This window comes from Polypterus senegalus, chromosome 18 (genome assembly GCF_016835505.1).
Source record: "Polypterus senegalus isolate Bchr_013 chromosome 18, ASM1683550v1, whole genome shotgun sequence".
Classification (NCBI taxonomy): domain Eukaryota; kingdom Metazoa; phylum Chordata; class Cladistia; order Polypteriformes; family Polypteridae; genus Polypterus; species Polypterus senegalus.
In genome coordinates, this window is record NC_053171.1 from 62205660 (window position 1) to 62219903 (window position 14244).

A 14244-nucleotide genomic window follows, 5' to 3' on the forward strand; every position below is an offset into this window, starting at 1 on the left:
ACTGTACATTGTTCTCGGTGCATCACGCAGAGAGACTCTGTCTCAAAACTGTAACCTCCTCTCAACCCAGCTTCCTCCTGTGGTATAGCGGGTCCACAGCTCCAGTCAAAAAGGCCAGTTTTAATAAATAACTAAATAAATAAAGCCGGTGCAGGAGAGAGAGAGCGCAGGCTCGTGTGCAGCTGAGAGAGAGAGACAGAAAGCGCAGGCTTGTGTGCAGCTGAGAGAGAGAGAGAGAGAGCACAGGCTCAAGTGCAGCTGAGCAGGGAGACTGGATGTTTGTCTCAGTGTTATTTAATGGTTTAGCATTAATTTACTTTTACACTATACATTCTATTGTATAATTAACTAATTTTGTGCTTAAAAATCTTTAAAGAAAATATATTTACATACAGTTTTTTATTTACATACCGTACGTCTGGACGGATTAATTGTATTTACATACAAACCTATGGAGGAAATTACTTCGGGTCACAACCAAATCGGGTTACAACCAGAGTTTTGGAACGAATTACGGTTGTTACCCGAGGTTCCACTGTATATTTATGGAGAAGGTATAGACTAACATATCTGCTTGGATAATAGAACTGAGTCTGAAAAGGTTCTGTTCAAGTTGTGTAACACACTAGAACACTGCATTCTCTTTTTAAAGAGACTGAGAAGGGCAACTAAACTAATGTAAGCATTTCAGGTAGACCTATGCTCAAAAGCAAGCAAAAGGGTGACATGATAGAAGAGGTTTTTTTTGTGAAGGTCCAAATGGCAGTATAATTCTTTATTTTCATATATTCGTTGTGACAGATTGGGGCTGTATCGCTCCCTTGAACCCCAGTCCAAGACTCCAGACACCAGATAAAAGTCCAAATGATGACTTTATTTAAATGCCACAGTGCACAAAGCACCCTCTCCTCCACTATACTCATAAACAAACTAATCACAATAACAATCCTCCACTCCCAGACGCGTTGCCACCCTTCCACCCAGCTCAGCTCGCCGTCTGGGAGCTCCCACAGTCCTTTTACCCTTCCTGACCCGGAAGTGTTACCAATCCCTAGTCCACGTGATTCTCTATCATTGCAAGATCAGGTGCGAGTCCTTCTTCTCACCCCGGAAGCACGTCGCTCTTCCTTTGACACACTTCCGGGTTATAGGGCACAAAGGAGTCTTCAGTCCTCCCTGCAGCTCCCTCTTGCTGCCCCTGTGGTATCCAGCAGGGTTGTGTATAAAAACTACATAGTCCATGACTCCTTGCTGGTCTTCGGGGCACCTCCATACTGCAGGGAGGGCTCCATCTGGCGGCCTGGGGTATTGGCTGGGATGACAAGCCGGCCAAAGACCACATCGTATACTGGTTGCTGCCAAATTATTGCCTGTTCCTGTACAAAGAGACTAGTGGTGGCTTCTCTTTTTATTACTTTGTGGTGTTGTGTGAATGATAAATTTTTACCCTTTTTTTAATCCATAATGCATGTGCTCACTGCATACTGAATCTCTCTGAGCAGTGTGTAGCTTTTGATATACTGCACCACGTGAGTCAGTGTGGATTTATTTTTTCTTTTTTTTCATCTTAGAATCTGGGGTGACAAAATGTCGGGCCGAGAGATCCCAGGCACTGGAACAAGCCAAGAGACCACAGGAGTCTGTCTTTATCCCTGAGTGCAACGAGGATGGCTCTTTTGCACAGGTGAACTCTTCTTTTTTTATTGCTCATAAATTAGCACATAATTGCCATGATGTATGCTTCCATTCATTTTCTGTAATATGGTGATAAAACATCTGGAAGGTCAGGACCATGAAGCCCCATTTTCTCACAGTTGATCATAATTTGAACTGCAGAGAGACATTGCCTCCACAGATGGTGTTTGACATCTCAAGGCTGGTGCAGAAGCATGGTTATTCCTTGACACGATACAACCCTGTGTGTCTGGATCATGGTGTCTGAAACTGAGGTAAGCTGCATCAAGCCCTCTGTACTGTGTGGAAGCTGTTGAAGCAATCTTAGCATACTCGGGACTAGGTACTGTCATGCCCATTTTCCCTTTTTTTCCTGCTGCTTAAGTTGTTTCTTCTATGTGATAATCGGTTCTCCATCATTGGTGCCCGATGTCTATGTCTGTCCTTTACGATGTGACTGCATCTGCGTTGTTTGTAGTCCTCTTACATATACTTGACTGTTCATCACCCCCTACCATTTTTAATGAGGATGTCTTTTCCTGTTTTCAAGTAGACCTGTTTTTTTGGTCTACATCACACTTGATTTCATACAACCCACCTTCATTGGTTCCTCCTGTTGATGCAAGGATTTTCCTTCCTTATATAATCATACCTCCCATTAGTGTTTGCTCTTTTTCGTGTTGACGTTTGTCTTATCAAGTTATTATTGATTAATTTTTTATTTTTTTAAATCTTCTATTCCTTTTCAAAGTCAAACCGATGTATTTTGGTTTTGGAGTGGACACTTATTTCAGGGTACCACAGAGGTTAATGCTTGGGTGTCTTGCCGGTGTAAATATTTCATCTAGTCATACTGCTGGGGTTTACACATTTCCCAAAGACACAAGTGGGTTTGAGTGGACCATGGTGTAGCCTGGCACCCCATCCTGCTTGGGTCTTGGAAATGCAGGGATTGGCTGTATCCCCCTGAAATTGGCATTAAAAGGGTAAGTTTGGGGTTCTTTACACTTGGGCTACAAAAATTAATGGGTAGGTAGTGTGTGGGGATGTCTGCCATTTGTTCTTTATATTGCAGCTTATTTTGTGTTGTGGCTCTTTTTTGGTGCCGGCAATTTATCTTGCTTTGACAGTTTTAATGTAGGCCAGTTGCTATTGTCTGTCGTGTTGATGCCAGCCTTCTTCCCCTTTTGCTGCTGTAACCTTTGTGCTGTTTGTCCCCTGCACTTTAAGTCATTTGGTACTTAAGTCTTGTCCTGTTTCACCCTTTAGTAGTTAGCACTTTTTGAAAAACTTTGTTAGGCTTTAAGCACATATTTTAGTTTTTAGTTTTATAACAGTCTGCATATGCTTTTTTTTTTCTTTTCACTTTTCTGACAACACAGATGTAAGGTTGATTCTGACAGGTTTTTGCTATTATAGTTAAATGCACACACGGAGAACATAAACACTTTATTCTGGCCAGAACGCTTATGTTGCCATTCTTATGCCTATATCTAGGTTAAAGCTATTCTGTTGATGATGTACTTTACTACAGGTCAGTTGAGAACAGTAAAAAAAGAATCTGTTAAAAACAGCAAGATGACTCAGTAATGAAAAATAATGTCTAAGTCATGGTCCTGGGCTTTATGTAATGTAACTGCTGAGTCGACCACTGTGCAGAAGGTGCTATTTGTGGCAGATTTTTTCCAAACTGACTCAATGGGGACATGCGGTAATTTTCAACACTCTGTTCCAGCAGGGAATGAATTTAGGGGGACTCGGGAGCTGTCTTGCGGTAGACTTACCGTAAATCATTTCAGTCTCCCTGCATTCCTGTCCTGCTTATTCACCCACCTTGGAATGCTTCTTTTTCTAAGCTTGAGCAAAGGCTTCGCCTTTTAGAATTCAAATGTATTAGAGGTGTTTTGCACTTTTTGATTTTTTAGTTCTTCTTTCAGTACTGTGTATGTGTGTTTAAATACCAGAGGACATCTCAAAATATATTATTGGAAAACTCTTGAGCCACTTTGGTGTGTACAAACAAGCAACAGTTTATAGCAATGCGAATTGGCAAGAATGTCAATTTTACTTTAAAGCGCAGATTGCAATAATAAGCACTGACAAGTCTTTTCCAGTGTTACTGTTGCAGTGCCCATGTGGTTTATATTTTGCATCTTCTGTCAGTTACAGCAGACATTAATTACACTCATTGAATGATCAGTATGGTATGGAAATAAAACACAGCTTTAGATCTTCAAAAAGATATGATATTCATAATGATTTTAAAAATACCAAAATTTTGTTGTGAATCTGTTAAGGACGGTCAGTGTTTGAGGAAATTGAATATAAATTGTTAAAAATACACTGAAGTATCAATTAAACTGGAAGGATTTTTAAAATCCCAAATTGTAGCACTACACTGTTTCAAGCCAAACATTCCTGCACCCATATGACACCAAAATGAAATTATTGCCACAAGCGCTTGATGATTCCATATCTTGCACAGATTAAAACTTGGTATGTTATTACTGACATAACATTTGTGTGGTTTAGAGTGTCCTAGAGTAACCAAAGAACTGAGGTTTTTTATTTATTTATTTATTTATTTTTATGTGTGTTTGGTGAGGAGAATGGTTATGTAAGTTCAGCCCGAGAAGAAGAGTACTTGCTTTCCAATTATTTGGCCCAATGTCAAATCCATTTGATGACAAGGCCAGTTCCTCTCTTGTAATAACAATGTTGACCCCAAATTGATTTAAACAGGTTCTGTAATGAAAGGATTGTCCGAGAGTCAGGCAGCTCCCAGTAACAAATGAATATGCGTGTAATTGCCCATTTTTTTTGCCTGGCTTCTTTTTTGCCTTCATTTCATTAATATCACTTTTTATATTCCTGCAGCCTCACTGCGTATGACATGCAGAACAAGGTGTATAGCATGAGGTATAAGCTGTTCATGTTTCTCTTTGGTCATGTCATTTTGTTAGTATAGAGAATCTAAAATTTTGCCATCAATAAAGAACATCTACACCTGGGGGCACCTGTCAGTTTGACCTTAGGTATTGCACACTGGCCAGTCCCTCCAAAAAACTTTGGGGGAAAAAACTTTTTGAACTACCCTGCATTTATAAAAAGGAAAACTACTCTTTGTGAGTGGACCGAAGCTTTTCTACTTCATTAATGAAAATATTAGCTATCTAACCAAAAATATGAATAAGCTGCCACTGGAAATGATGTTCAGATACGCAATAGTTGTCATGACAGTCCCACATAGCTGCTTAGTGACACCGTAGATCGAAGACTTTAGACATTTTCATGTCACTTTGGAATTGTACTGGTCATTTAAACAGATATGAAGTTCAGATATGAGTGTGACAGGCCTTATTACTATTATTATTGACTGATATGTTCGTGCAAGGCGAGTTACAACATTTGAGGTGCCACAGGTTGTGTTTCTAATGTTTATCCAGTTGGAGCCCAGGCAGGGGGAGTGACTTTATCATAGTCACACAATGTCAGTAGCAGGATTTGAACCCAGGATTTGAAGTCCAAAGCTTTAACCACTACACCACCCTGCTTGAAATTCTGTTATGACTTGTGTCCTGTCCAGCACTTGTTCCTACCGCATACTTGGTGCTTTTAGGAAACTGATGATATGTAAAAACATGTAAGAGCTCAGTCCTATTTTTTGTCAGTAATAATGTTGATCCTTTCTTGAGGCAAACAAAATGCTTGAAGTATATAAAGTTAACTTAAACTAAATGCTTAGACGGTGTCACTGCAGGAATGGTTCATAACCCACCTGCAGGCATGTAAAAACAACGTAGGTAAGAGTAGCTTGCTGTCATTTTGAAAGACTACATCCCAGGCGTAAGAGAGAAATCCTTTGGTGGATTACTTAACATACTGATAGAGTGCTTTTAGCATGTATGTTTGGAAAAGAGACCTGGAGAATACAGAAGCAGGGTACCTGAGGTTGCTGCTTCTGTCATACAAACAGGTGGGACTGAGAGTTTCTTTCACAAGCTTCGCTAACATGTCCTAATGAGATGACTTGTATCTAGTAAATAAAACAAAAAGAAAATAAATCACAAATGCTGTAGAACTTGAAACATTCGTTCCAATTTAACCATTGTACTGTAATAATATATTAACGAAGAAAACCGTGAAGTAAGTAAAAAAAATTTTGGTTAGGTGATGAATGACAATATTTTATATATATTTCACATGTAAACTGGCATATCTGTCTCCTGTAATTTCACCAGCTGTTAGCTAGAGAAACTGTAAAATTATGTATTTTTTTTTTTTTATTTATAAATGCCGTTTTCATATTAACTGACTTTGAGCTATATGATCAGTATATAGTACATAGGAACCACTGTATCCATTGATATGTTCCAAGACCTACTGTGTATGCCTGAGATCATGAGTAACTGTGAACTCTACATATAATTTCTCTTTTGTTTACATACAGTACATACCTGTAATAAACTTTAATTGATAAATTACTCACAATGAGACATTACTGAAATTAAATAATAGTAAAACACATTTTACATTATTATACTTGTTCTTTCTCTCTCTCTCTCAAATGACCAGGATTTTGATGATTTAGCTTAATCTTCAAGGAGTTATAGAGTAATAAAGAATGTCTTGCACATTTACACAGTTTAAGCACATTTTTAAGTTCCTTTCCTAAAAATATCTTTGCCTATTTTGGGTACTCAGTAACTGTTCTTTTTCTCTGATGGGAAGCACTAGTATCACAACAGGTACTGTTATTTTCACAACAATACTGTAAGAAAGGTACATGCTGGTTTATACTGTACTTGACCCGTCAGCGAGGCGAAAGGGATGTCATCCATAAAGTAGACACACATTTGCACGCAATGCTGGCACATGTTAGGTTTTTCCTGTACATGAAATGTGGCAGTCAGTTATTTCTGAAAGTTTTCATTTACTATACACAGTAAACCATGGAAAAAAGGAATTAATGGATATGGAGGTTCTATTGTATGTTTCATCATATGAGCATCCTTAACTGATGAGTAGTGAGAATCCCTTTCTGAGTGACATCGGCTAGTACTTTTACTTGCTCAGTTGATTGTGCTGGTTTGTGGCTGCACTGTTCATTTCAAGGTTGTAGACCTGAATGTGGGAGGGATTAATTTTTGCAACCAATATATATTATGTGTATGTATGAATGTATATTATGTGCATGTATTCAATTACTGTATATAATGTAATGTTGTGGTTAGGTGCTTTTACTCAAAGAGAATAAGCCATCTTTGGTAAAAAAATATATTAATTAGTAGGTGTATCAACATGCAGAGACCTACTGTATGAATGCACACCCATGCTAACACATAGGGTGACCCCTTTTTAGCGGTTAGTTCCCTTCTCCTACTGGAGAGTGTGCAGAGAAGCACTTTCAAGTAAATGGACTGATCGTTTCTTCAGTCTGTTGCTAGTCTTGACTTGCATGATCTCTAATGGTCTAGCCCAGCATGTTTCTTGAACATAAATTATATAAATCTTTAAAACATTTGGGTCAGCCCTATCTTTGATTCACAATATTCTCTTCAGCAAGTCACTTACTTTGAATACTTCAGCCATTAAAAAAGACAAGTGAAATGTTGTCCTGTGAGGGTTAAAAATTAAATATATGAGTATTTTAGAATGTATCATGAATTTGTATGAAGTAAAAAGTTACTTAAGTATTTAGTATTTCAAAAAATGTAAATGTTTTTTAAACTCTGAAAATTGGATAAACTTAGATTAATCTATTAGACATTTGCACACATCTCTGACCATTTAATAAGCTTGATTTGCACTTTGTCTCCCTGGTATATGGTAGGTAAGTGTAAAAAATGCTTTTGGATTTTGTTCTTCTGAGAGAACTTTTTTTCATTGTCTTTTGCAAGTCAAACTTTGTGCAAATTCATACAACACACATTTCATTAAAGACATTTTATTGCAAAGTTAAGTGGTTAAGCTTTCTTGCAATTTAGTCAGTGCAAAAGGTATCAGCAGGTGGCATTGGAATCTTTCCATGATATGAATTTTCCTTTCAGGAGAAATGCTTTCTTTCTTTATGTGGGTTTGTAAGTGTAGTGAAGTCAAACTGTGTTCCATTCCCTCAGGTGCAATGTCACACACTGACTGGATACTGCTGGTGCGTCACCGCTGATGGAAAGCCTGTGAGCGGCTCTTCAGTGCAGAACAAGACTCCGGTTTGCACAGGTACTCTGTATGAGAGGACAGTGGGTCCTTTTACCTGTTAGAAGCAACTGTCTATAAATCATATAATGTAATGCATTGGCCGACACTTTATAGAGCTAGTTAAAGTTCTCCATGAATGGCTGTTTTAACACATGATTGTAAATACAGTTTGCTCTAGGGATTAAGTTAAAGTGTATGTTGAAGACTGGAGCCCTATATAACCAGACTGCCGTCCTATAGTATTAGCATTAAAAACCCATGGACATCATACTTGATAAACTTTTAAATGCTTCAGACTTTACAGCACTTAGCGTGCAGACAGCCATTATTTTCTGGGTTTCATATTAACTGGATTGTTAAGCCTTAAATGTCACTTATCGTTAAACTAATGATTTTGCAGGTGAATTTTGTAATTTTAGTGCTGTCTGAAAGCTTGCATAGCAAGGTGGTTTACAGAGTGGGTTTTATGAAGGAAATGAGGCATGGAATATGTGCAGTCAAATTTTAGGTGGTGTATGTGATGAAGCCATCATGTGCAGGAGGTTTCCTTAGCACTTTGTTGCTTTTTGTTGGCTTTTGTGTTACACTGCATCGAGCTCCTTCACCCATGGTACAATTCTAAAACAGCTCAACAAAACATAAGCAAATAAAGGGCTTACCTTTACATCCATACCATAGTGATTGTGAATTTTGATTTGTTGGTTAAAGGACTCTGTGCATGCCCTAATTGTTAATTATCTTACAATAATATAAACAAAATGATGCTTTTTCGCATCCTTCTATAGCCAAGTTTCCATCCAGTTTTTTGCGACGTTTTGTTATCGACAAACAGAATATACGTAAAAAAAAATGTGCGAAACTTGCTGTCTCCAGCCTGTTTCCATCCAACTGGCTTTTTATCGATAAAATGGTGTGCGTGATGACGTCATCCCCCCCGAAACGAACTGTCACATAAGTTTTGTTGTATCGCGAAACAAAATCTGCCCTTGAGCCGTTTCCATACATAATTTTGTGTATGTCGCAAATTATCTACCCACGTTACACCCCCTCCACTAAACAAAGAAACAAAGAAATGGAGAGATTATTCAGACAGTTTTTTGAAATTTGCCAGCTTACTGTTATTTCAGTTTCACAAATAATTGGAATTGTACATAATATCTGAAGATGACAGCAGAATGAAGCAGTTGCTTGTCTGATAGCCCTTGAGCTCGAAGAAAGTACCCCAGTGCGACGAAACCCACGGGTATGGGAGAGATGACGGAATAAGACCTTCTGGGAGGAGGTGGTGGAGAGACACTTTACAGAAAATCTCTGGCTGCAACATTTTAGAATGACACGGCCGACGTTTGAGATGTTGTGTGGATTCATATGCCTGATGTTGCACCCATCACAGGTTGCCACCGACCACCGGTTCCAACCCAAAAGCCGATTGCCATCGCCCTTTACAAGCTGGCAACCTGCGCCGAGTATAGAGTAGTTGAAGAAACTTTCGGAGTTAGTAAAACTACCGTCCATCGATGTGTATATGCTGTGTGCACCGCTATTAAAGAAAAATTAATGCGGCGTTATATCAGACTTCTGACTGTAGCGGAGGCCAATGAAATTGCATACCGCAATTCCTTGGTGCATCTTGTGCCACAGATTTACGGTGCGCTGGATGGCACGCATGTGCCTATTCTTCCTCCGACGGAAGGCTACCGCGATTACATTAATCGCAAAGGATGGCCATCTATTGTTCTCCAGGCCCTTGTTGATGACAGGTGCATGATACGAGACATTTGCGTTGGCACTCCTGGAAGTGCCCATGATGCAGCTGTGTTTGCAGCATCGGATCTGTACAGGTGAGCCTACCTTTCAACATCCCTTCTCAGTGCGATAACAACTGAATTAGTACTATAACCTGCTTCCCTTAAGGTTTTTAATTAAAACTGAAATTTGAATTAATACAAAATAACGTTTAATCAAAAAAAAACTAACGTAAATATTAATGAGAGAATTTCTCATATATGCTAAAACATCTGCCATTTAATAATAAGAAAAAAATGTTTAGATAATGAAACACATGGTTTATTCAATATTTTGACTGGCACAGTAAATTACCTTTGCGTTTTTTGTATTATTTAGACATCCTGAGAGACACCCCCAGGCTACAGTTGATGTGGAGGGAGTTCAGGTACCCCTTTTAGTAGCAGGAGACCCAGCCTATCCGCTACTGCATTGGCTCATCACGAGAAATAACGAGTCTCTTCATCAGACCATGCAAACCGCTCCGCTATTCTCGTTTTGATTGCACGTGATGAAAATGTATCATGTGACACATTTATTTGCGTTAAAGCCCTTTTTTCCGGCAAAAAGTGTTTCCAGTGTAGTTTTTGCGACATCTGAAGTATCGATATGGAATTTATGCGCTAAAGTTAAACGGAAAAATATTATGTCGAAATGTACAACATTTTATCGATAATTAGCATTACCATCAGCTAAAATTTGAAGCGCTAAATATTTATTCGCAAAAAATCCTTGGATGGAAACCTGGTTTATGTGATCAGTAAAATGACTGAGGCAAAAACCTCAGGATTTCATTATGTATTATATAACATACTGCATGTAACTTCTACTGTGCAATGTTTTGAGGGGGTGCCTCGAAGCAGTTTTTCTCAAACTGTGGGTCGCAGGTTTCTGCTGGTGGGAAGTAAGCTACAAAGGGACAGCATTCAACACTGCTGATCGTCCCATCAAGGTGGACTAACACACAATGTTCCTTGGTTTTACGAGAGTGACCGAATCACTCATGAGGATAGCTAATGTTCAAACCAGGTTCATCAAGGGGAAATCACACCAACCTGCTTTGCTGTTCATTGCACCAGTTTTCAACTTTATGGTGTTTAAGTGTAATAATGCAGTTGATTTTGTGAAAATATGGCAACCACGAAATTAAAAACATACACAGAAGATGTGAGTGAACAAGATTGTATTCAAAAGGCTGGTGCATTTTCTTGGTACCTGATAAGATATCAGGGTGGTAGCAAATGTTAGACAGTAGTGTTTTTTAATCTTAATATATATATTTTTGTTTCTTTATTTCGCCTTATACAATTTCTCATATTAGTAATTTGTTAGTTTCGTATACCCCTTGGGGTCAGAGCACAGGGTTAGCCATTGTACAGCGCCCCTGGAGCAATTGAAGGTTAAGGGCCTTGCTCAAGGGCCCAGCCAGATTTGAACTGGCAACCTTCAGGATACTAGCACAGATCATTAGCCTCAGAGCCACCACTCCACCCCTACATATGTAGAGAAAGTAAACACAGTACAGTAACAGAGTACATACATATACTGTATCTGTTTATGATAACTGTTAAGTGTATGTATGTATTATAAATTAGTTATATACTGTACCCTTGCACAATTGGTTTTGTTTAGAACATACAGGGTGCAGGAAGATAAATATTGCCATTGGACATATGTTTGAATGGATGATAGAGCAGATATAAGACAGATATGAACCTAGGACTCAAGCATGATCAGGCATTAGTAGATTGGACGTACGCCGGTGGATATCTGTTTATGGCCAAATGTATGCCAATACACCTCAAGATTATTGAATTCAGGTTTTTCATTGTTAAGGTTCATAAAATCATGCACACAGCCATGCAGTCTCTACTGGTAGTAGAATGGGTCATATTGAAGAGCTCAGTGACTTTAAATGTGGCACTATTGTAGGAGCCTCCTGTTGAGTTTGTTGAAAGAGAGATAACAACAAGGTTTTGTGCCAGACCACTTTGTTCAAGTGAAAGATACTGTTGACACTATAGCCAAAGACATTTGAGACAATTGTGTGCTTCCAGCTTTGTAGCAACTGTTGTGTGAAAGCTGTTTTCTGCTCCAGAATGACCGTGTCCCTGTACATAAATCCAGATTCATACAGAGATGGTGGGTCTTGAGTAACTTGCACATAGCCCAGAACACATTTGGAATGAATTTAAATGATGATTTCTCATCCAATATCAGTATGTGACCTCACAAATGCTCTTTTGGCTGGATGAATACAAAATCCCACAGATATACTCCAAAATCTTACAGAAAGCCTTTCCAGAACAGTGGAAGCTATTATAGACACAAAGCGTGACCCAACTCCATATTAATGCCCATGGGTTTGTAATGGAATGTCCAGAAACTCACAGGTGTGATGGTCAGGTATCCACAAACATTTGGACATATAGTATTACTTCTGGAAACAAAGCTTTACCTTAAAGCAGAACTCAAGAAATGGCTACATAAATTCCTAGATCTCTAAGAAATGAAGACTCTATTAAATGAATATTAACTGAAAGTTAAAGTGCATGTTTTAAAAAGAAATGAAAACATTTTAGTTTTGACACCTGAGAATAAAACGATTTTTCTACTGTGCTGATTTTGTAAGTTGCCTACTCTGAGAGATTCTTGTAGTACGTTATCCATCGTGTAATGGACTTTTTCCTATCCATTTCTAGTCTAACTAACTTAAATTTCTTGAGTGTCAAATTAAGAAGTATAATTTACATAAAAATGGACTACATCAAGGGCTGGTTCCTTAGTTGTTTTAAACTAGTTTAAGAATGTTCTGTTATACAGTGCACTACTGGTTAATCAAGACTGCCCACCATTTTTGAATATTATATAATAAAGTTTACCAAAAACACCTGTGACAAGGACGAGACTTCAGACATTCTAAATGTTTGGGGCAGCCACCTGCATATTATATCCTGGCTGCAAAAGTTTGAAAAAAGTTTGAACAGAGACGTTCACGTGACTGAGTCCAAAATAGAACTGATGAGGTGGAGGTGAGATGGCGGCTTTAAAGGCCCAGAGAGGAAGTGGCGTCATTAAAAAGGCCGGAACCAGAAGTGACGTCATCGGACCTGGAGCCAGAAGTGCTGTCATCAAACTACCCGAAACCGGAAGTGATGTCATCAATGACACCGGAACTTGGTGGGATTTCCTGGGAACGGTCTGCAACAAAACTGAGAAAGACAGTAAGCACACTCTGCCGCCCTCTGGTCTGATATGGTATTATCAATACTTAAGCCCTTTAGCTGCCTCCTACTCGCACATGTGTGACACACTGTTATTTGATAATAGTGGATTGAATGCCAAACAGAGCCAAACCAAAAGGACAAAATGTCATGAGACCAGAGAAGGCCAGAGTACACAATACAGTGTATGGGCAGCACTGAGGTACCAGAAAATACAGAAATTATAATTGGTCAAGTAGTCTAAGTTGGCACAGTGGCTTGTGGTTAGCAGTGCAACCTCACTGCTATATGGTCCAGGATTTTATTTCCAACTTGGTCATTGTCTATGAGCAGTTTGCCAATTCAATCATTATCTGTGTGGTTTTACTCCTAAGAACTCCAATTCCAGAAGATGGGCTTTAAAGCAGTTTGGGTAATTGGCAGCTCAGCTCTTTTTTTTTTCTTTTTTTTTTGCACTGCATGAGTGTGTAGGGTGTGTTGTCTTTGTTTTGCATCTGATACTGTCTGAATAGGCTCTCATCCTCACTTAGCTGTACTTGTAAAAAGCAGGTTCCATAAATAAGTGAATTAAATAAGAAGAATCTAGAAATGTAACTAAAGTTTGCATTTTACCTCTGCAGCCTTTTCCCAGCTTTGCATGTTGGTCAGAGAACTTTACAATTTCAACAAATTAAAATGAGCTGTTCAACTACAATAAGAGCTGCTGTATATGTTCTATGGGTTAAGCACTGTGGATTTAAGTTCACCCTTGATATATGTGCTTAGTAAGATAGTTAGCTCTGCAGGTCCACCATTGATTCTCTCACTGCTTCTGTGCAAATCATATCATTCTTTAACTGTTAGCATTGCTTCAAATGCCTGATAAAAAGAAGGCATACTGACTTTGTGGCCTGTAGTGACTGGTGATTTCTATAGCATTATTATCCTGTTGTTTTCCTATGGCCCTAAGGTGCAAGTATGAATGAACTCAACTCAGTCAGCCATAAATCGCTGCTTGACTGTACTAAATTCTATTTAAAATCCTGTATCCGAACAGACTTTTTATGTTAAGGGGTTCCAAAAATTACTTCAGCATCATACAGCATAAGGTAAGAGCCAGCGTTACAGCTAATGCCAGACCACTGCAGGGATAGTCACAAAAACATCAAGCATTTTTTATATGCTTTGTTAATCCCAGAGGGGAAATTGTCTTTTTTGCATGACCTTTGGGGGCAGAGTGCAGGGCCATTGTACAGTACCCCAGAGCGATTTTACAGGTTAAATACCTTGGATAAGGGCCCAGTATGATCCCTTCTGGTAGTAACTGGCAGTAACAGGACCTGAACCAGCAACCCTCCAGATAGTCATGTGCTTTCCAAATATC

General features: G+C 38.8%; 1 protein-coding gene across 5 annotated transcripts in view; it reads left to right on the forward strand.

The window, feature by feature from the left end:
• The window catches only part of smoc1 (SPARC related modular calcium binding 1), a 223256-nt gene that overhangs the window by 100755 nt on the left and 108257 nt on the right, over positions 1 to 14244 (forward strand). For all 5 annotated transcript variants that reach the window (XM_039741047.1, XM_039741048.1, XM_039741049.1 and 2 more), the window contains exons 3-4: positions 1572 to 1684; positions 7794 to 7893. In XM_039741047.1, coding sequence (XP_039596981.1) covers positions 1572 to 1684; positions 7794 to 7893 — 213 coding nt within the window. The remainder of the gene's footprint in view (positions 1 to 1571; positions 1685 to 7793; positions 7894 to 14244) is intronic.